At 40.4% G+C, this 24,008-nt stretch overlaps 1 protein-coding gene across 1 annotated transcript in view; it reads left to right on the top strand.

Moving 5' to 3' along the window:
• The window catches only part of Nars2 (asparaginyl-tRNA synthetase 2, mitochondrial), a 107,448-nt gene that overhangs the window by 43,308 nt on the left and 40,132 nt on the right, over positions 1-24,008 (top strand). The window contains exons 3-5 of the mRNA XM_045146528.1: positions 8,416-8,548; positions 17,451-17,549; positions 17,655-17,692. Coding sequence (XP_045002463.1) covers positions 8,416-8,548; positions 17,451-17,549; positions 17,655-17,692 — 270 coding nt within the window. The remainder of the gene's footprint in view (positions 1-8,415; positions 8,549-17,450; positions 17,550-17,654; positions 17,693-24,008) is intronic.

A 24,008-nucleotide genomic window follows, 5' to 3' on the forward strand; every position in this document is an offset into this window, starting at 1 on the left:
GAAAGCTCTGTTAAGTATAAACACAAAAAGTTAAAATTAAAAAAAAATAGCAACTGATGAAGGAGATGGGCATTAAATAATCTTTCAATACTATATGTAAATTTTCTGTTTCAATTGGTCCTATGAACAGTAATGCATGGTGTTCACAAAGAGCATTATATTAGGGTCAACCTAGGAAGGTGGGAAGAACTCTAAAGCTACGCCAGACCTTAAGAGGAATGAGTTCAGTTTTTGACAAGTGGAAGGATTGACTAAACAGATGGGTATGTGGAGCTGGAGAGATGGCTCAGTGATTAAGGGGTTTACCTGCAAACCCTGAGTTCAGTTTGCCAGTACCCTCATAAAGCCAGACATGCAAAGTGGTACATGCATTTGGAGTTTGTTTGCAGTGACTAGAGGTCCTTATGTACCCATTCTCTCTCTCTGTCTCTTTTTCCCTCTACCTCCCTCCTGTCTCTCTACTTGCAAATAAAATGAAATTAAATTAAAAAAATGGCTACATGTATCTGAAGCTTAGAGAAGAGGTCTGGGGAGAGATTGCAAGTATGTGAATCATAGTAGTTCATTGCTATCCTTATTTGGAGAGACAGCAAGAAAAGAAGAAAATGAGTCTTAAGTCCAAGGCTATAGCTCAATGTTAGTGTTTTTGCCTAGAATACATGGATCCCAGAGCACCCTACACATAAACAGAAGGAGAGCAGGGCGAGAGACAGTCTAGGACGATGTATTGATGGATGTTAATATGTAATGAGCAGCAAGAAAAAGTACCACGTAAAAGGAGTCAGAGACAGAAGCATGTAGTGTTACGTATCTCAAGGCTGGCGTATTTGAAGGAGTAACAAATAAAGGCCATTCGCTTCTTGTCACAACGTATTAGGAAGACCCTTCACGTTCACCCTCCCTAAGGCATCTCGACATGTTGAAATGATGAAGGCTACGTCGTATACCTTCCATAAAGTGTATTGCAAGATAACAGAGTAGAGGAAAGCTGAAAAAGAGGTGCCTGGAGTCCATTCTTGGACATGTAGAAATAATGAATAGCAATCTGTCATATTTTTCAGGACAAATAGTTTTTACTGTGGGGAAAATAGGTTAAAATTATACTATATGGTATTTGCATTTAGGTTCTAAAGAAAAGACTACAGAGAAATCTATGCAATATATAATGTGTCCAGATTAGTTTTCATTTGAGGAAAGGAAAAGAGTTCTGAAGTATCTCAAAGCAGTTTGCTCATTAATTGAAAGTCCTCCAGTAAGAGAACTATTGGGAAACAGAGGTGTATGGTGGTAGAAAACAAAAGCTCCCTCAGTTTTTGGAGGGAAAACTTTAAAAATACTTAAATGGCTAAGTTTATTTGGTGCCGTTCAGAATTAAACTTGTCAATTTTAACATTACTGTTACATCTGAAATAAACTTATGTGATGTTCTGGTAAAAAAAAAAAAAGAATGAATGAATAGCAAATATGTTAGGGTGTTGATAATCCAGTGGACATAAGATGGTAGTAAAATAGACATGTTTTTTTGTTTGGTTTTTTGTTTTTTGTTTTTTTTTTGTGAGACAGGGTTCTTAAGTTGCTCAGGCTGTTTTAGAATTTGCTCTGTAGCCTAAGAAGGTCTTGAACTTGTATTTCTCTTGCCTTAGCCTCCACAGTAGTAGCAGGATTTATAGGCCTGCACCACCAGGCCTGACTAATAATGATCATTTTTTAAATGATGGGGGAAGCACTTGGCAATGACTGGTCTAAAGACCAGTGTAGGCTGCCTGAGAGTTCACTTCAGTTCAGTGACCTTTTACTGACCTGACAGGAGAGAAGTGATAGGGAGGTGGAGAGGGCGCACAGAAAGATGCCGACTGGCTACTGCTGAAGTTCTCCAACTAAAGAAACGCAATTCCTGTATTCTTTCGAAAGAAATTTCAGGTCCAGAAAGAATAAATGGCCACACATTCACTGACCACTTAATTAATGCACTTGGCAACTTGAAGCCTCCATGCAAGAGACAAAGTGATCTTTGGTGGAACCTTTTCTATAACTTTTACTTTTTATTTTCCAAAAGCCATTTGTGTAGCTCTTGATTGATGTGTATGAACTGTACTTCTGTTATCTCCAACATCTGCTCCAGCTCACGGCTTTCCTTATATAGTCTTCCTCTCCCTACAATTTGGCATGAGAATGGATTTTAGTGAGGAGTGCTTTCTGCTGGTCGATTCTCACAGCAGTGCTGGCCTTTTACCTGGTTTTGTATCTTATTTTAGAAATAGCCTTGTTCTCAGGTTTTATTTTAAATGTTTGTTGGTTTAAGCCTTTCTGCAAGTGGCTTTTATGCCTATGGAAGACAGTGAAAAGAAGAAATCAGCATAAATTAAAATTAATGTTTTTATATGAATCTAGAAACAAAATTATTGCAAAAGATCCCAGCGATAGGTGCCAAATTTCTTATTCTGTAGGAACCCAAAACTCAGAAAGGGTAAATCACTTGCTAACATTACAAAATGGTAATGAGAACTTGCCATTCACATTTTTTATAAAACAAAAAACATACTTCAGAAAGCTATGATTTTAATAGACAAGACAAGCTATTCATAAGGAAATTACCCTAGTTACCTTCAACAAGGGAGGATGTACTGGAAATTTTTCCTTCTAATTCTCTGAGCTTATAAATGTTTACTTTTAAGCATAATTTTTGTTAATACCATGGTCAGAGCTGTGAGCATTACAGTAGATCTGGGTTTGAATCTGGTCTCCACTACTTACTTACCAGACTATGACTTACAGGAAAGCTTCTTGACCTCAGAACTTCAGTTTCTTATACTGCAAAACGAAAGTAGTAGTCCGCTACAGAGGATGTTAACTCCCGACCTATGAGGATTGCTTTCTAATGTCTAAAGGACACTGGGTGCTATTATAAGGTAGCCATTAGTAAATAGTCTAATGCTTTTTGCCTAAAGACTGAATATTAACTTAAGCAATTTTTCAACATATATTCCAACTTACATTGCCTTTTTGTTAACTCTAGAGTCAGTATACCATGGTCATCATTTCTGACTAAGGTTGTTACTTAGTATAATTTTGAACATCTTAATCAGAACCTGATCTTTACTATAATTAAGAATTTTGGATGGCTTAGCAGTTAAGATGCCTCCCTGAAAAGCCAGAGGACCCAGGCTTGGTTCTCCAGGACCCACGTAAGCCAGATGCACAAAGTGGCACATGCGTCTGAAGTTCATTTGCAATAGCTGGAAGCCCTGGTACACCCATTCTCTTTCCCTCTCTCTCTTTCTCTCAAATAAATTTAATAATAATTTAAAAAATAATTCTGGGCCAGGTGTGGTGACAAATGCCTTTAATCCCAACACTCAGGAGGCAGAGGCAAGAGGATTGCTATGAGTTGGAGGCCAGCCTGAGACTGCATAGTGAGTTCCAGGTCAGCCTGAGCTAGAGTGAGACACTGTATGTCGAAAACCAAAAAAAAAAAAAAAAAAGTGAACTAGAGAGATGGCTCAGTGGTTTAAAGGTGTTTTCTTTGAAAGCCTAATGGCCTGCATTCACTTTCCAAGTACCCTTGTAAAGCCAGATGCACAAAGTAGCACAACCATCTGGAGTTTGTCTGCAGTGGAAAAAGGCCCTGGCATGTCCATACCCTTTCTTTCGTCTTCCCCCCCTCAAGAAAATAGAATTAGCCGGGCGTGGTAGCGCATGCCTTTAATCCCAGCACTCGGGAGGCAGAGGTAGATGCGCCATGAGTTCAAGGCCATCCTGAGACTCCATAGTGAATTCCAGGTCAGCCTTGGCTAGAGTGAGACCCTACCTTGAAAAACCAAAAGAAAAGAAAAGAGAAGAGAAGAGAAGAGAAGAGAAGAGAAGAGAAGAGAAGAGAAGAGAAGAGAAGAGAAGAGAAGAGAAGAGAAGAGAAGAGAAGAGAAGAGAAGAGAAGGGGGAAGGGGGAAGGGGGAAGGGGAAAGGGGAAAGGGGGAAGAGGGAAGAGGGAAGAAGGAAGAAGGAAGAAGGAAGAAAAAAGAAAAAAAGAAAAGATTAAAAAGTTCTGGAGCTCAAGATGTAGCTTAATTGGGAGAGTACTTGCCTAGCATGCATGAAGCCTTGGGTTCCATCCCTACACCACATAAATTGTGCATGGTGGTACGCACCTGTCATCCCAAGATTTGGGAGGAAGAGGTAGGATCAGTAGTTCAGAGTCACCCTCAATAACAGGACCAGTAAAAAAAAAAAAAAAAAAAAAAGAATTGTTGATCCTCTTCTACGTTGTAAATTTGGGGAAATCACTAACCATTGTGAAAGTTTAAAAATTTCATTGCCAGCCAGGTGTAGCAGCACATGCCTGTAATCCAGGCACTTAGAAGATGAGGCAGAAAGATTGTAAGTTCAAGAGGTTAGCCTTAGCTACATTGTGAAGTGAGACCTGATCTTTAAAACAAAAGCAATTGCTCCTCATTCTATAGCACCTACATAGAATAACCATGTGAGAAGCAGATGTTGTCCTTTAAATAACATGTCTCTTCCCCAGTTCCCCCGCCAGGTAGAGTATTACTGTAGCCCAGGCTGACCTGGAACTCACTCTGTAGCCTCAGGCTGGCTTTGAATCCAGAGATCTTCCTGCCTCAGACTCCTGAGTGCTGGGATTAAAGGCATGCAGCACTATACCTGGCTAGCATGTCTCTTTTGAGCAACAATCTCATAACTCTTCGTTATATTTCAGAACCTCCAAAGTAAATTTTAGATATGCCATGCCACCTGTGTATTTATACCCTGTGGGGAGAAATATATATATATAGGGCTAGAGAGATGGCTTAGCGGTTAAGCATTTGCCTGTGAAGCCTGAGGACCCCGGTTCGAGGCTCAACTCCCCAGGACCCACATAAGCCAGATACACAAGAGGGCACACATATCTGAAGTTTGTTTGCAGAGGCTGGAAGCCCTGGCACACCAATTCTCTTATCTCTCTGCCTTTCTCTCTCTCTCTCTCTCTCTGTTGCTCTCAAATAAATAAGCAAAAAAAAAAAGACTTTATATATATCTTTTGTTTTGTTTTGTTTTTGTTTTCAAGCTAGGGTCTCATTCTAGCCCAGACTGACCTGGAATTAACTGTGTATTTTCAGGTTTGCCTCAAACTCATGGCAGTCCTCCTATCTCTGCCTCCTGAGTGCTGGGATTAAAGGCATGTGCCACCATGCTCAGCTCCCCTAGAAAATATAAGATATACTTCAACATTAGTTAATGTTTGTGTTTATATACTGTATTCTTTGATACAATACCAGAAAGAAATGACATTTAAAAAATTTAGATTTGGTCTTGCCATCTTACCTCTGATGGTGTATAGTCCTAGATTAGAAACTCAGGGCTTATAATATACCAATTTATTGGTTGGAACAGACCTGAATGGTTTGACCCATTTAAGGTGCCCATTTTAGCTGCTGAGTAATGGCCTGAGAAGAATGTATCTGAGTATTTTGCTGTGTCGGTAATGCTGCTGTTTGGAGCTGTGATGCTTTTCCTGCTGGGCTGAAGAAGCCCGTCATCGTCATCGTTGTTAGGACTCATTCATTCAGCATGAGCGCCTGCTTCATCTAGGCAGGGGGTGGAGGCGCAAACATGAATAAAACATGATTCCTGTTCTGGAAATTTTCACAGCTTGTTGGGGGTGGGTATTTAAAGGCCTAATTTCACTTCAAAATGGTACTCTTTATATAATAAATATATGAGCAAAGTATTACAGTAACATAAAAATCCAACAATAAATGAGGGTAATGAGGTTTCAAAAAAAAAATGATATTTTGCACAAATCTTAAAGGTTGGGCACTGAGAACAGCAAAGAATAAGACATTAAAGGGTGGAGTAAATGTTCTATGCAAAGACCTAAAGGCACAGGGGCCTGTTCGGTAAGGAAGCTGTGTTCAGAGGTTACTATAGGGAGAAAAGGACTGCATGAGGGAGAAGTAATTTGGATTTTATCCTTTTGACAATTGAATATCACTAATGATTTTTAAATTAGGGCTGATATAATCAGATTTGACTTTGAAAACTCATAGTACTTTGGTTCCAGTGGAAGGCAGGAAGCAGACAACAGTGAAAAAGCTGTTATTTACCAGGCATGATGGTACATGTTTATAATCTGTTGCTCCAGAGGCCAAGGCAGGAGAATGAAGAGTTCAAGGGCAGCCTTGCCTACAAATAAGACTCTGTGTCAGACCACAGAAAAGGAAAAATCAGTTATATTCCAAACAGAAAGGTTTACACTGGCAGCCTCTGTGAAGAATAATCATTTGATAAAAATCACTAGATTTGAGAGCATTTTCCAAAGCGAACAATTGAATTTTGTGGTCAGAATGATAGTGGACATATTGGCAATTAGATGGGGGGGAGGGTAAGTCTGTTTTGGTGACTGAGTGGATTAACAGAGCTGGAGAAAATGCTAAAAGAAAAGCAGAATTGTTCATTTTGTATAAGGTGGATTTAGTTTCTGTAACATTCCAGGAGGCAAGTGTGGATCTGAATCTCGTAAGAGGTAACTATAGTAATCTTTTCTGCTGTTTGTTTTTCCATTACAAGCTAAGACTCTTAAAGGTTAACTGATTATGGTATCAAGAAGGTGGCTGCAGGGGGCTGGAGTGATGGCTTAGTGGTTAAGGCATTTGCCTGCAAAGCCAAAGGATCCAAGTTCAATTCCCTGGGACCATGTAAGCCAGATGTACAGGGGGTACGTGCATCTGGAGTTTGTTTGCAGTGGCTAGAGGCCCTGGTGCACCCATTCTCTCCCTCCCTCCCTCTCTCTCTTTCTCTCCCCCACCCCTTTCTCCCAAATAAATAAAATATATATTTTTTAAATATGTTTATTTATTTATTTGTTAGGGACAGAGAGAGAAAGGGGCAGATAGAGAGAAAGACAGCAATGGGTGTGCCAGGGCCTCCAGCCACTGCAAACGAACTCCAGACGCATGCACCCCTTGTGCATCTGGCTAACGTGGGGTTCCTGGGGAATCGAACCCAGGCAAGCGTTTAACCGCTAAGCCATCTCTCCAGCCCAAATAAAATATATTTTTAAAAAAAGAAAGAGGAGGAGGAGGAGGTGGTCACTACAGAACCAAATCATAATTTCTAAGCTTCTTACAAACAAAATGGCCTTTGGGAAAAAAATCTGTAGGTTTCTACCATAATTATTTTACTTTTTTATTTCCTGTAGTAGAACAAAACTGGTATATATTTTAAAATTCATCTGTTTTCTGCACTATGTTTAGTGGCTTTCATGTTGTTATTGAGTTAATGACAGACAAGTAAGTATGTTTGAGATAATAAAGATCTCTAGATCTTAATTTGTTCTTACAAAAACAAAATTTTAAATTAAGTTCTCAAGAAATACTCATCACTTCATATATGCTTATCTGATCGCAGTTTTTGCCCTCTTTGAATACGAAAGAGACTACATATTGAAGAGTGAAGGGGCTGGGAGGTGACTTATCAGTTAAGAACACGTGCTGCTTGATTTAATATGAAGGCCTGAATCCCCCTGAGTTTGACTTCCCAGCACCCATGTAAACAGCTAGGCATGGTCATGCATGCCTACAGTCTCAATCCTGTGGAAAGCCAAGACTGGAGAATCACTGTGGCTTGAGAAAACTGCAGCTCCAGATTCAGAGAGAGACTCTGTGTCAAGGAAATATATGGATGAGCCGTAGCTACATCTGACATTCTCCTCTGATCTCCACACACTTATGCGTGGGGTGGTCACCACTGCTTGCACACTTGCACTGCCACACCACACATAGTATATACACATACACCAGAAAATGAATAAAGACAAAGCATTCACTTCTTTGTGGAAACTGAAAAATCAGGGTGTCCCCCCCCCATGTGAATGTTTGAGTTGTCATCCTTTTTGAAACAGTAAAAACAGTCCTTCAAAAATATTTCCTAACTCCTAAATCTCAGGAGTCCCTCATTATTGACTAGAAGATAATGGGTGTTTGTAAGGAGCTTAAGTAGGCTTGGAGGAAGCTACTTGCGATACATACATGGTTTTCACACTCACTGACTGGGCTTTGGGTTCTTGGACTATGGTATTTTCCCTTTACTTTGTTCTTTGTTGCTGTGTAATATAGTTGCCTTCTCTTTAAGGCAGCTGCAGGAGAATGCACCCACAGTGGTTATATTTCTATATTTAGAAACCATAGGATTTGTAAAGCAGTTGCAAATGCCTTTGGGATAAAATGGTTGCTATAAATGTAACATTTTAAATGAAACTATTATTATCCTCCGTTAGAGAAATAGAGCAGCTAATATACATGGGTTTGTAGGCACGACAGAACCAAAAGGTTTTTTTTTCTTAAGAGCTCACTGAGTATTTTAAATACTTAAGATTAATCATGTGAATTCTATTTTCATGCCCTCAATCTTGAATTGCAGAGCTTTTACTCGAGTGTTTACCTTTGGTCCAACATTCCGAGCTGAGAATTCTCAGAGCCGGAGACACCTGGCTGAGTTTTATATGGTAGAAGCTGAGATTTCTTTTGTTGAGAACCTTCAAGACGTTATGCAGGTAGGTAAACAGTTTTAAACACTGACTGCTGCCTTGAGTGTAGTAGTTGAGACTGTAAGATTCTGATTTCAGCTCATTTCCCAGTTAGCCAGTCAGTGCCCCACCACCTCGCACGATTTTTCTCCTGTCCAGTCCTCTCAATGGCCCTATGAAGTAGGAACTAAAGCCTGGAAAAATTAAGTCCTCTGTCTGAGGTCACTAGCAAGTAACTATTTTCATAAAAGACCAATCCTGGTCCACCCAGTTCAGGGCTTTGTGTTCTATCTGGATTAGGTTTAGACTTCTGACAAGGTTTTTTTTTTCTGTCCCTATTTCTTTTTAAGGCAGGGACTCACTCTAGCCCAGGTTAGCCTTGAACTCTCAGTGATTCTCCTATGTCAGCCTCCAGAGTGCTACGATTAAATGCAAGTGCCATCATGCCCAGCTCACTGTCCCTATTTTTTTTTTTATCTCCCTTAAAAGCATCTTCATGTTGCTGCTAGAGATGTTTGTAAAATATAAGTCTGACCATGCTTCTTACTTGAGCAAAGTTGAAACTCCCTAGCATGTCTTTTAGGTAGCAGGTCTTCTACAAGCTGACCCGTGACACTCTCTGCAGCTTGCGCCCGGCCCCTCTCACTGAGCCCTGCCAGTTCCCGCAGAGGCTTTCTGAAATGGCCACACGTTTTACTGTCATAGCCCGTGAGAGCTGCTTTCTGAGTCTGCTCCTGTTCCAGACCTCATGTGAGGTACTTTTAACATATATATTATTTCCTTTACTCCTCACATTAACCTTATAAAACAAGCTCAAACCTTCTTTAAAGCTAAACCTCATGAAGGATAGGTAACCTACAGCAAAGTTGATGGAAGATTACCCAGAAATAATTGAGTGTTACTATTTTAAATTCTTGTAATAACATTTTGGTTACTGTTGTTTTGTTTGGATTTATATTTATGAGATGTTTTAGTAATTCCCATTAGCTTTCTCCTTTCTATTTCTGTTTCTATATTATTCCTGTTCACCCAGTGAATGACCCAATTTCATTTTAAGAATAAATACTATGGTTACTCCACATAGGATAGAGTCATTATTTTATTGCTGTGTAGTTTTGGATTTTTAGTAAATGACCCAAGACAGATTTGTCAGGGGTTGTGTTGCGGAATGCTCTTGAAAACACTACCTGTAAGGAAAGGATGAGAGTGACACTGGGCAAAGGAGAAGGTTGAATATGCAATTCCAGAGACCATCACTTTTTCTGTGAGGAACTTTGATGCTAGAAACAACTGCCCCAGAATAAATCAAGCTTTTGTGCTTTCTGCTGTCAACCACTCACTGAGCATGGTTAGCCACGAAGTGACAAAACCTTGAGTGAGGCACTGAAGAGGGCTCGTCAAATCCATCAGCAGTTAGCATTGGCAGATAGGATAGTTGGCCTTGTAGGCATTCTAACCATATACTGTAGCATACTCTTACCCAACTCCTTAATGCACTTCACTGGTTATTCTAGACTGGGTCACTCATGAGACATTTGGGGTTGTTCCTGCAGAAAGTTAGGTAGTGGAGCGTGGAGCAGTTGCTACTGGTGTGTCATGAGTAAAGCTATGGATGTTGTTCAACATCCTACCATTCAAAAAAGAATGGCCTCTTCACAAAAATAATTATCCCAAAATGTCAATAGTGCCTCTGTGGAAATAATCCTGATTTGATTGTATGTTTTTAGAGACTGAGCCTCACAAGAAATTGGTATGTATTCCTTAAGCAGCTTTCATTTGAGCCCACCACCCAGTTCCATTTTCTTCCTTCACTGAGGCCTTCCTAGCATTATAAGGCAAAGAACAACACTTTGACCCCACCCCATTTCTCCCTCTACTCCATTTCCACTGCCCCAATATAGGTATCAAAAGAAAGATTCTGAAGCTAATATGTGAGGTGGTTTGACTGTGGAATGTCTCCCATAGACTCATGTCTTTGAATGCCAGAGCCCCAGTTGGTGGTTCTCTTTGGGAAGTTGGTGGAGTCTTTAGGAGGTGGTGCCTTACTGGGGATAGGCCTTGGTGTTATTGTCCATCCTCACTTGGATCTCTTGTGCCTGCCTGCTGATAAGAAGGTGTGACTCCAGCTTTCTGTTCCTGCCATGACAGACTTTTGAAAACTTTAAGCCAAAATGAGCCCTTCCTCCCATAAGCTGCTTCTGGTCGTCCCAGCAATGAAAAAAGTAATACAGTGTGAAAATAGAATTTCTTTCTGTATTGTTTTTTGGGGGGGGTTCTTTCTTCTTTATAGTGTCTTCATGATAACCCAGGCTGTCCTGTACTGACTAGTAGACTAGGCCGGCCTAGTGACCTGCTTGCCTCAGCCTCTCAAGTACTGAGATTACAGGCATGAGCTACCACACTCAGTTAGAATGTCTTAAAAGTTTTTAAATTGTTGCTCTTGTAAGACAAGTGTGGTAGTTTGATTCAGGTGTCTCCCATAGACTCATGTGTTCTGAGTTCTAGGTCCCCATCTTGTTGCAGTTGGGAAGTTGGAGCCTTGTTAGAGGAGGTGTGTGTTGGAGAAGTGCCTTTGGGTGTCATAGCTAGCGTTCCCCAGTCAGTGTTCAGCTCACCCTCATGCTGTGGTGTTCCACCTCCTGTGAGAGAAGTGCTGTCCAGCCTCTGCTCATGCCATCCTTTCCTCTGCCGTCATGGAGCTTCTCTCCAGCCTGGAAGCCAAAATAAACAGCCTTCCTCCCATCAGCCGCTTTTGTTTGGCTGCTTTATCTCAGCAACGCAAAGGTAACTCCAACAACAGGGTTGCCGAATACCTTTTTATTTTATGAGAACACTGAGAGACAGATGAATGAAATCAGTAAGTGTGAGCAGAATTCAGTTCCATATTTTTAGCTTTAAACCCAGCCAAGTCCCAGGAATTCTTTTATTCTGTTGTGAATAAGTGTAGCACTTCGTATGTAATATTTGAAATGAGCCATTTCTTTATTCTGTGCTCTGATTTTCTACCATTCATCCTTGTTCTTTGTGGTAACTTGCAGATACCTTAGCTGACAGGTATTTAGGGTCATTTTAAAAAGTATTTTATTTATTTATGAGAAAGGGGTGTGTGTATGTGTGTAGAGAGAGAAGAGAGGGAATGAGAATAGGCATGTCAGGGCCTCTGGCCACTGCACACTCCAGACACATGTGCTACCTTTTGCATCTGGCTTTATGTGGATACTGGGGAATCTAACCTGGGTTCCCAGGCTTTTCAGGCAAGTGTCTTAACTGCTGGGCCATCTTTCTAGCCTGTAGGGTCAATTTTTTTTAAACATTGGTAATTAATGTCAAAGAATCATGTGAATCAGATATCATAGGGTCATTTTTTTTTTCAGAGTGTTACCCTAAGCTACCTTTACTATTGCTTTAGATGTATTTTAAAATAATTCTGGGGCTGGAGAGTTGGCTTAGCGGTTAAGCGCTTGCCTGTGAAGCCTAAGGACCCCGGTTCGAGGCTCGGTTCCCCAGGTCCCACGTTAGCCAGATGCACAAGGGGGCGCACGCGTCTGGAGTTCATTTGCAGAGGCCGGAAGCCCTGGCGCGCCCATTCTCTCTCTCCATCTATCTGTCTTTCTCTCTGTGTCTGTCGCTCTCAAATAAATAAATAAAATATTTAAAAAAATAAATAAATAATTCTGAAGCTGGGTGTAGTCATGCACACCTTTAATTGCAGCACTCAGGAGTGAGTTCAAGGCCAGCCTGGGACTGCAGAGAGCCTGGGCTAAAGTAAGATGCTGTCTCAAAATAATGTTTATGTGTGCGACATGCTACGATCTCTTGCTGCTGTAAACCAATCCCAGACACATGAGCCACTCTTTTTGGGTCCAGCTTTATGTGTGTGCTGGGGAGCCAAACCCAGGACAGAAGCTTTGCAAGCAAGTGCCTTTAGCCACTGAGCCATCTCCAGCCCTTATATAGACTTTTTTCTTTGTCTTCTGCCTCTTGCAAATAAATACATAAAATATTTTTAAAATAAAAAATTCATCAGTTTTCTCTATAGATTTTACTGTTGATATCATATTTAAGAATATGTTGCCAGGTTCATGACCACAATATTTGAGAATTTACTTTTTATTTTATTTACTGTACTTTAGTTTAGGTTTATTTTAAGGTAGTTCTTTGTAAGGTACAGATATATGAACTAAGGTTCTTTTTTTGTGTGTGTGTGCATGGATACCCAGTTAGTTGTCTCAGAAATGGGCTGAAGTAATTAGCTTTTGTTCATTGAATTGTCCTTGTATCCTTTTTTTCTTTAGTTAAAAACTTTTTATGTGGAGATAATTTTAAATTCACATGCAGTTGTAAAGATTGTCATAGAAATATCCTAGGTTTGTTTTGTTTCCTCAGTTTCTACCAATGGTAAAACCTGGCAAATTAATAATACAGTATTGATATTGGTAAAGTTGGACTATAAAACGCTTCTATCCCAAAAGATCCTTTACATTGCCCATTATAGACACTGTAATTCTCTACTCACTCTCATCTCTAACCCCAGCAACCATAATTTATTCTCTCATTTTCATAATCAATTTCAAAAATGCTATTGGGGCCGGGCGTAGAGGCATGCACCTTTAATCCCAGCACTAGGGAGGCAGTGGTAGGAGGATCACCGTGAGTTCGAGGCCACCCTGAGATGACATAGTGAGTTCCAGGTCAACCTGGGCTAGAATGAGACCCTCAAAAAAAAAAAAAAATGCTGCTGGAGAGATGGTTTATATGTTAAGGCACTTGCCTGTAAAGCCTAATGATTTGGGTTCGATTTCCCAGTACCCATGTAAAGCCAGATGCACAACGTGGCACATGTGTATGGAGTTTGCAAAGGCTGGAGGCCCTAGTGCACCTATTCTCTCTATCTCTTTCTCTCCCTCTCCCTCTCCCTTTCTCCCCTCCCCCCTCCTTATAAATAAGTAATTTTTTTTCTTTGTTTAGTTTTTCGAGGTAGGGTCTCTCACTAGCCCAGACTGACCTGTGTACTCTCAGGGTGGCCTCGAACTCACAGCAGTCCTCCTACCTCCTGAGTGCTGGGATTAAAGGAGTGTGCCACCATGTCTGACAAATAAAAATTTTTTAAATATATTTTATTTTTATTTATTTGAGAGAAAGAATTGCACTAGGGCCTTCAGCTGCTACAAATAAACTTCATACACATGCACCACCTAGGGCATCTGGCTTATGTGGGTCCTGGGGAATTGAACCTCAGTCCTTTGTCTTTGTAGGCAAGTGCTTTACCTACTAAGCTGTCCATCCAGCCCAAATAAAAAAATATATATACTTTTTAAGAATGTTACTGGGTCTGGAAGATGGCTCAGCAGTTAGAGGTGCTTGCTTGCAAAACCTACAGACCCAGGTTAATTCCCTAGTACCTACATAAAGCCAGATTCAAAGTAGCACATGCATCTGGGGTCCCAACAGGCCTGTGTCAGTGGGAGGCAGAGCCAGAAGAATCAGAAGCTTACGGGACAGCTGGCCTGATGCTTGCTTACAGAAAGAAACCCTGTCTCAAAGAAGTTGGAACAGACACCTTAAAGTTGTTACCTGACCTCCACATGCATACTGTGTACATGTGCTGATACACACGCAGTAAATAAATAATTTTTTTCATTTCTATTATCTAAAAGACTAAAACTAGCAGTTACTTAGGAGGAAAAAACCCTGTGCTGTGTGACATGGCACAGAGTGGGATGTATATCTCAAGATGAAGATAATTAACAGGTAATTGAGGAAATAGATGTTTAACCAACTGTTAATACAGTGTGTATAAATACCAAACATTATATCACATCCCATGGTTGTGTTCATATTTTACACTTTAAGTTATCACTCTAAAAATACCATAAAATATTTTCAAGAGTATCCCAGGTTGGAGCTAGAGAGATGGCAACACAGTTAAAGGTACCCACGCAGAGCCAGCCACACAGAATGGCACATGCCACCATCATTGAGCTGTGTTACTTACCGAATTAGACAGTAAGGTGTCTGAGTCTTGGTGCTGACCTTCCTGAACCTGATAATAACGAAGTATTAGGTAGGTAAGAATGATACTGAAGGTGAGTGTCAGAGAACTGTTACTCGAGTGACTTTGCTGCTAGCTCTCCAGGCATAAGCGTAGGTGAATTAGCTTATTAGAATACAAACTTTTTTCCTAAAGACAAAGTGTGGTCTTCTAAGAGTAACTTCCTGGTTTTCTTTTTTTTTTTTTTTTCCTTTTAAAATTATATTCTGTGGAAATTATCTTGACAAAGCAGTCTCTTAATTCAGAATGTTGTAACAAAGAATTTTCCCCCGTGAGTTAGAAGCAATTAAATATTACTATTTTAGTAAATTTTAAAACATCTTAGAATTATGCCAACCTTTCAGTTATGTTTCTCTTTTCTTCAAATATATTTATAGAGCATAGGCTGAAAATCAGGATTAAGGAAGTCAGTGCTTTTCATCTTCAAATCAAAAGTCACTGCTTATGACAGACACCAATGTCACAACCCCAGTGGTCAAAGTCTTCATCTTACCGATAGGTATTTTTGTTTCCTGGCATATGCAGGCTTGTTTGGCAGTGGAGAGATATGACCCTCATAATGAATCTGTTCATCTCACTGCTGTGCTAGAAGGTGATGCAGGCTGAAAATAAAAAATCTCAACCACCTTTCTTCAAGTTTGTCCTGACTCCTCCCCTCTCTCTTGGATTCACCTGTCTTTTTTTTTTTTTCCTTTTAGAATTTAAACTTTCTATTTATGGGGTTTGGAGGGGAAATGTTGCTTGGTTGCAGCTTTTGTTTATTTGAGGGAAAGAATAAGAGCCAGATAGAGTGAACCGACACGCTAGGGCCTCTAGCCACTGCAAATGAACTCCAGATGCATGCACCACCTTGTGCATCTGGCTTTATCTGGGTACTGGGGAATTGAACCTGGGTCCCTGCCTTTTTCAGTAAGCATAGTAAGCCATCTCTCCAGCCCTAGAGAGTTTTTAAAAAAAGAGAGACAAATTTCATATATCCCAGGATAGGCAGGCACAAACTCACTGTATAGCCAAGAATGATCTTAAATTCCTCCTTTATCCCCTGCCTTCAGAGCCAGTGTCACCATGCCCAGTTTATGTTTTGCTAGGGATTGAACCCAGGGCTTGGTGTATGGCTAGACAAGCACTGTACAAATTGAGCAACTTCCCCAGCCATTTTGATGTTATTTAATAGTTGATTTTTACCTTTCTTGCATTAAATACATAATTAAGCATCTTGTTCTTGTTTAATTCTTCTTCTTCCCTTCTGTTTTTATTTATTTATTTATTTATTTATTTATTTATTTATTTATTTATTTATGAAGAAAAAAGAAGGGGAGGGAGAGAGAGAGAGAATGGACACACCAGGCCTCCAGCCACTGCAAATGAATTCCAAATGTATGTGCCACCTTGTGCATCTGGCTTACATGTGTACTATGGAGTCAAAACTGGGTCTAGGGCTGAAGAGATGGCTTAGTGGTTGAGTGCTTGCCTGTGAAGCCTAAGGACCCCGGTTCAAGGCTCGGTTCCCCAGGTCCCACGTTAGCCAGATGCACAAGGGGGCACACGCGTCTGGAGTTCGTTTGCAGAGGCTGGAAGCCCTGGCGCGCCCATTCTCTCTCTCTCCCTCTATCTGTCTTTCTCTCTGTGTCTGTCACTCTCAAATAAATAAATAAATAAATAAATAAATAATATTAAAAAAAAAACTGGGTCTTTAGGCTTCTCAGGCAAGCACCTTAACTGCTAAACCAACTCCCTACCCCATTCCCTTCTATTACGTCTTTACTGTTGTGTCTTGCTTGGATTCTGGCTTATTTTTTCATATCCCAAATTAGCTTGTCATTACTTACAATGTTGGTGCCTTAGAAACCCACATGCTCACCAATTTCCTTCACTGTATTAGATACGCATGTTGGTTGGAAGGATAAAAGACTATAGTTAAGGAAGGTAAGAAAATGAACCTGGAATGAAGGATAGCTTAGTGGAACATCACACTATATCCCAGTAGCAAAGACTGAGCATCATAAAGCATATTTGGTTGTCACTTGGTGCTTGACTATTTCCTGTGTCTAATCAATTAAAAAGTGACCTCTGTAGACAGTATGTCCAGTTTCCAGACTGGACAGGCTGTACCAATGATGCAGAAGAGGAAAAGGTCCTTCAAATCATTAATTTTATTTTTGAGGGTGTGTGTGTGTGTGTGTGTGTGTATTTTGGTGCTGGGAATTGAGCCCAGAGCACCATGGTTACTAAGCCTGGGCTCAGTCATTGCACTATGCCCTCAGCCTCCTGACCCTTCCCCCAAAAAATGACATGGAATCAAAAGATTTTAGGAAAATTTTCTATTCTAGTTTCTGCTTTTTTCAAAGGAACATGGATTTTCCAATGGATGCTCTTGATAGAATGAATTCTCGCATACCACTTTATATTATTTTAATGGTTTAACCAAACAAAAATGTATACATTTCAGTTTAGATCCATCTCATTGATCTTTTACCACTGATGAAGTCAGCCACTTTTCAAAATATTACTTCTTACAACTATTAACCTATGTGCATCTCTGAGGAGACAGGGAGCTAAGTCTGACACATGGATTATCTCACTTAATTCTGCACAATCCTATAAACTAGGCCTGCCCTTGTGTTGTTCTACATGTGAATTTGCTGAGAATTTGAACAGGGAGCAGTCAGTGCTGGCTATCCCTTTGACTTCTCACGTCAACATCAATATAGAACAGCTTTGCTGCAGCCCACTAGGGAATTAACAGGCTTAATGAATTTGGTTTTGCTTGCTGAAACCTGGATGGCAGCCTTTAGAACTCTGCTGTGATATTTTTACTTATTTTTGTTTTTAATAAAATTGCTTACTTCTTAGGCAACTTTTTCTCCTCTCTCTTAGGTTATGGAGGAACTTTTTAAGGCTGTAACAATGACAGTTCTTTCAAATTGTCCTGAAGATGTTGAACTCTGTCACAAATACATAGCTCCTGGCCACAAGGTAATTAATTTTGTGCATAAGGCCCAATACAGCTGTTCTTTAGGTGTGTTAACTGCACATAATAAATATAATCTCACTTAAATTTTTCTCTTTTCTTTTATCAAGGACATATTAGAACATATGCTAAAAAACAAATTCCTGATGTAAGTAGATTTTATACTTTCCTTAAATGTTGCTCCATCACTGTCTTATGTTGGATTATAGTTTCTGGTTTATATAGCTGTATGCTAACCATACTTCCTAGACTTGAGGCAAGACATGTTCTAATTATTCTTACTGTTTTTCTTTTTAGCTCACAGTTAATAACCAATATGTCTTTAGCAAATCATCATTAACAAGACAAATGAACAAAATAATTATAAGCTCTATTGCTAAAATTATTATCTTAGAGCCAATCCTCAGTATCCCTGGAGATGGGTTCTAGGACCATCATGGATAAATGGTGTAATATTTAAATGTAACCTCTATGCATCTTCCCATATGCAGTAAGTCACTTCTAGATTACTTACAGTGCCTAATACAAGCTACCATGATTACTTGGCAGATGTAATAAAGAATATGATTAGATCCCCAAGAAGTTCAAATAACAATAATGACAATGACAATAGTACAATGATAAATAATATGTTTACATTGATGGTAAAAATACTTGTCACCTTGGAGTTAAAATCTAGACAACACTAATGTATGAAATGGAATGGGTATGTTCGTATTTGAAGTGTGCTAGTCATGTTGTTTGAAAGGAAGGGAAAGATCTTTATTAAGCTTAGGCTTGTTAAGTCAGATGAGCATGTTAAAATGTTAACACTACGGCTAGAGAGGTGGCTCAGCAGTTATGGTGCTTAGCTGCAAAGCCTAACGACCAGGGTTCAATTCCTCAGTACCCGTGTAAAGCAAGATGCACATAGTGATACATCTGGAGTAACAGTAGCCACTGAAAGCATAATAGGATAGGAATGATGTGTTGGCCGTGCTCATGAAATTAATGTTATCAGAAGCAAAGAGTGAGGGCCTCTCCCCTGCCTTGTTATCACTCCTCTACTGCATCATGTTTTGTTGAATGGCTTTCAGAATATCCTTCACCGTGTGTTAAAATTGCATTATATAGGTGGGAGTGGTGGTACATGCCTTTAATCCCAACACTCAGAAGGCAGAAGTAGGAGGATTGCTGTTGAGTTCAAGGCCAACCTGAGACTAAACAGTGAATTCCAGGTCAGCCTGGGCTGCAGCGAGACCCTACATTGAAAAGCAAACGAAAAAATGCACTATATAAAAATACATTGGCCAGGTATGGTGACACATGCATTTAATCTCAGCTCTTTGGAGACAGAGGTTGGAGGATTGCTGTGGGTTTGAGGCTAGTCTGTACTACAAAGAGTGTTCCAAGACAGTCTGGGCTAGAGTGGAGCCCTACCTTGAAATAAAACTATATATATGATACATATATACATTACTGGGGGTCGCCTGGCATGGCTTTGCATGCCTTTGATCACTAGGGAGGCACTGTGATTTGAACAGCTTGGGATTACAGAGTTGAGTTCCAGGTCAGCCTGGGCTAAAGTGAGACCTTAACTTGAAAACAAACAACAAATATATATAGAGGATTTGGAAGATGGTTCAGTGGTTAAAGGCATTTGCTTACAAATCCTGCCTGCTGGGGCTCAATTCCCCAAAACCCACATAAAGCCAGACACAAGAGTGGTGCATATGGCATCTGTTTGGAGTTGACTTGCAGCAGGAAAGAGCCCTGACATGCCCGTACTCTTGTCTCTTTCCCTCTCAAATAAATAAATAAAATTGTTTTAAAATGTATGTACGTCTTGAGAGATGGCTTAGAAGTTAAGGTGCTTGCCTGCAAAGCCTAAGGATTCATGTCTCAGCTCTTCAAATCCCATGTAAGCCAGCCGTACAAAGTGACACAAGCACATAAGGTCACACATGCACACAAGGGGGCGCATGCCCATTTTCTCTCGCTCTTGCTGGTCCTCTCTTACATAAGAAATAAAAGGCCAGTTTGTTAGGCTTGCCTCAAAAGAAAATAAAAATAAAAATGAGGGCTGGAGAGATGGCTTAGCAGTTAAGCGCTTGCCTGTGAAGCCTCAGGACCCCGGTTCGAGGCTCGGTTCCCCAGGTCCCACGTTAGCCAGATGCACAAGGGGGCGCATGCGTCTGGAGTTCGTTTGCAGAGGCTGGAAGCCCTGGCGTGCCCATTCTCTCTCTCTCCCTCTATCTGTCTTTCTCTCTGTGTCTGTCGCTCTCAAATAAATAAATAAATGATTTTAAAAAAAAAATAAAAATGAATGTAGTTTTAACAGGTAGATTGCCTTCCTAGCATACACAAGGTCCTGGATTGAATCCCAACACTACATAAAACTGGCCATGATGGTTCATGGCTATAATTGCAAAACACACACAGAAACACACACATACACAGCCCTTTAGTGGACTAAGTTAACCTTTCTGAAACAGGAATGTAGGTAAAATTCAATTATTGTGCATTTCCCTTACAATATTAAAATTTGAAAAATATAGAGTACTTACCTTCTTTATTTCCTTCTCATTTCTCTGTGAATTTGAGGCAGAGAATGGCAATAATGGTCTCTTTAGAGTAGTGTTATTTATTAGAATGATGCCTTTTCTTCATTTAGCAAGGAAGCATTTGAAATCTGAAGGTACTTTGATGCTGTGTCTTGTACCGCAATGCCTCTTCCTCTTTTCCTCAAAGCACTTTCAGAAACAATGTCTAGAAAAGGGAAGAAATACTCTATCCATATCAAGAAAAATCTTAGTAGAAATACTTGTTGAAGTCCATTAAGCATATCCAGTGTCAAAACTGTAATTTGAACTTGAAAGCTATGCCCTAAGTTAAGGTGGGAGGGGAGTGGAGTAGAGGAGATATTTATTCCCACAAGAGATATTTAGAGCACCATCGTTTCTTAATAATGAGACAGTAGCATACTAACAGCACCGGAGCCTGCTGCTTCCTATTTCAGTGTTCTTGATAAAGTTTTCAGTGTAATTGGTAGATCACATAAATGAATAGATAGAATAGAATAATAGAATGTACAGGCAGGAAAGAACTGCTGACAAAATATGAGTACAAACAGTTTTTGAATGCTTGTGTAACACATTACTAAACACATAATGTTCTTTTACTAAGTTGAGGTGATTTCTGTTACTAGTAAATGATAGACTCAGAAGAACTCAGAGTTGGTTATTTTTCCTTTTGATGGAAGATACGACACTGTGAGCCTTTCGGGAATTAACTTGGACCCTGGAGGTGGGCATGGTAGCATGTGCTTTTAATCCTATCACTCCAGGAGGCATAGGTAGGAAGATCACCTTGAGTTCCAGGCTACCCTGAGGCTGCATAGTGAAATCCAGGTCAGCCTAGGCTAGAGTGAGACCCTACTCAAAAAACAAAAACAAAACAACAACAAAAAAAAGCTTAGACCTTGGAGTCAGCTTTTTACTTTTCCTGAGTGATCATTGGCAAATTACTCATATTGTTACTCATATTCTCTCTTAGCTTCCACTTCCCACTGTAGAATACTCACTTTTAAACTATCATTGCACCAAACATCAACACTACCACCACCCGTATCACCTCAGAAATTACCTACCATTATTACCTTGGGTTTTTCTTTTTTTTCAAGGTAGGGTGTCACTCTGACCCAGACTGACCTGGAATTCACTATGCAGTCTCAGGGTGGCCTGCAACTCACAGTGATCCTCCTACTTCTGCCCCCTGAGTACTGGGATTAAAGATGTGCGCAACCATGCCTGGCTACCTTGGAAACTTTAATTTGGATAGAATTCTCATATCAAAACCTGTGAGGATGTAGACTAGGGACTGGATTTCTCTTATAAGACAATTCTTTCCAGTTAGCTTGTATAGGTAAGAAATTCATTTTTACTTCAGAACATAAGTTTGTACTGGGAAAATTATTTTGTTAGTCTAAAGTTCAGGTTGTAAAGTTTGGGTTTATTTTTTAAAATAATTCAAGATACTATTATAGTATTTTCCTCGCGGTTTGCACGGAAACTATTTTCATGTAACTGCTGTATATACATTTATATGACTCTGTAAAAAAGCCCAATAAATTTAGTGAAATCTTTCAGGATACATAAAACTTGCAAAATTTGGGGCAGGAGACAGGTTAGCATTTAAGGCACTTACCTGCAAAGCCTGAGGACCCGTGTTCAATCTCTTTCCAGATCCCACATAAGTCCAATGCACAAGGTGACGCAAATGCAAGGCACACACCCATTCTCTCTCTTTTCTCTCCTCTCTCTCTCAAATAAAATAAGTTGAAACAAGGGGCTGGGGAGATGCCGTCTGCTCAGTAGTTAATGGTACTTGCTTACAAAGCCTGTTGACCCAAGTTCAATTGCTTAACCATTTATGTAAAGCCAGACAGGCATTCATTTGCAGTGACAAAAGACTCTGGTGCATGTGTGTGTGTATCGTTGAGTAAAGTGAAAGAAATGCATATGGAGATCTGAGGAAATGTGTCATTTGGTAAAGAGCTATCTTCACAAGCATGACTGTGGTCGCCAGCACACATGTAAACCTCCAGGTATGGCAGCATGCACCTGAAATCCCAGCACTGGGGAGGTGGAGACTGCTAGATCCTGGTAACTCGCTGGCCAGCTAGCCTAGCCTAATGGGTGAGCTCCACACCAGTGAACGTCTTAAAGGAAGTTGCTGGTATTCCTGAGAAATGACAGCCAAAGTTGCCCTCTGGCCTTCTCATTCATGCATACGTGAGTCACACACAAACATACATGAATATACATACATGCACATTCCCTTCACATGTACCAAGTGTATATGGTGTGCATGCCCTGACATTTACTAAAATGTAGGTATTAACGTGTTAAAATCCAGGAATGTTGGGCTGGAGAGATGGCTTAATGGTTAAGGCATTTGCCTGTGAAGCCAAAGGATCCAGGTTCAATTCCTCAGGACCCATGTAAGCCAGATGCACAAGGAGCACATGTGTCTGGAGCTTGTTTTCAGTGGCTGGAGGCCCTGGCATGCCCAGTCTCCTCCCTCTCTGTCTGTCTGTCTCTGTCTGTCTGTCTCCCCCTCCCTCTCTCTCTCTCTCTCTCTCTCTCTCTCTGCAAATAAATAAATATTTTTTTTAAAAATCCAGGAAAGTTTAATCTTCTCAAAGGATACACATGAAACAAATTTATGAAAGGAGAGAACTGAGGTGGCTGTGGAATAGGGATCGTATGCTCTCTTGTCTCTTTCCTTGCTGCCAGTCTTACTGTCTTGCCCAGAACCGCCTTGCGCTCCTAGGCTCAAACGGTCCTCCCACCTCAGCCCTTCAGACTACAGGCACCAGCCCCACACCCATGTGTTCCGGTGATTTTTCAACTGTGTGGATAGTTATGAATCCTTCAACAGCTCACTTGGTAAAGCAGAAGACTGTGATGGGCACTCTTAAACCATGTAGTTATACCACCTATCACATAGCTAAATTTTAAAAAGTCTTTCAGTGCTCAGAATATATTACCAAGCCCTTTACCATGGCCTGAAAAAGTACACATGATCTGACTTCTGACTGCCATTTCTCTCCAATTTCCCGGCATCCTTCTCCTTGCTCAGTGTGCTCTAGTCACACTGACCTTTTTGTTCCTTTAGCAGGCCAAACTGTTCCTCACTGAAGGCCCTTGTACTTGCTGTTCCTTTTGCCTGGAATATTCCTCCTGCATATTTATATAGTTCTTTTTTCAATTGCTGTTCAAATGTCATCAATTAGCGAGGCCCTTCTTGAGCCTCTTCTCTGAAATGGCCCCCAATTGCCCTCAGTCTGCTTACCGCATTGTATTTTTTCTTTATAGCATAATGGTGCCTGTCATTGTATTATTTGTTTTCTCCCCATTTACTTGTCTACCTGACTTCCTCTCCCCTCAACACACACAGACACACACACCTTTGGCTCTATGAAGATAGGAGCTTTTTTTTTTTTTTTTTTTTAACTTGAGAGCGAGAGAGACAGGTAGAGAAGAGGCAGAGAAAGAGAGAGAGAATGGGCACACCATGGCTCCATGCACTGCAAACGAACTCCAGATGCATGCGCCCCCTTGTTCATCTGGCTTACATTGGATACTAGGGACATAGAGCCTAGAACTTGGGTCTTTAGGCTTCATAGGCAATCACTTAATCACTAAGCCATCTCTCTAGCCCCTCTTTTTTGTTTTCTATTTTTAGTGCAATAAGTGTGAAATACCGATTTGTTGGTTGCATAAATAATGAGTGAATGACAATTTTTAGGAAGTCTTCTGCTTTTAGAGCCTCAGTATTTTTTTTTATTTAAATTTTTTTTTATTTATTTGAGAGCAAGAGCACAGAGAGAAAGACAGATAGAGGGAGAGAGAGAGAATGGGCGTGCCAGGGCTTCCAGCCTCTGCAAACGAACTCCAGACGCGTGCGCCCCCTTGTGCATC

Source organism: Jaculus jaculus, chromosome 3 (assembly GCF_020740685.1).
Source record: "Jaculus jaculus isolate mJacJac1 chromosome 3, mJacJac1.mat.Y.cur, whole genome shotgun sequence".
In the NCBI taxonomy this organism is placed as follows: Eukaryota; Metazoa; Chordata; class Mammalia; order Rodentia; family Dipodidae; genus Jaculus; species Jaculus jaculus.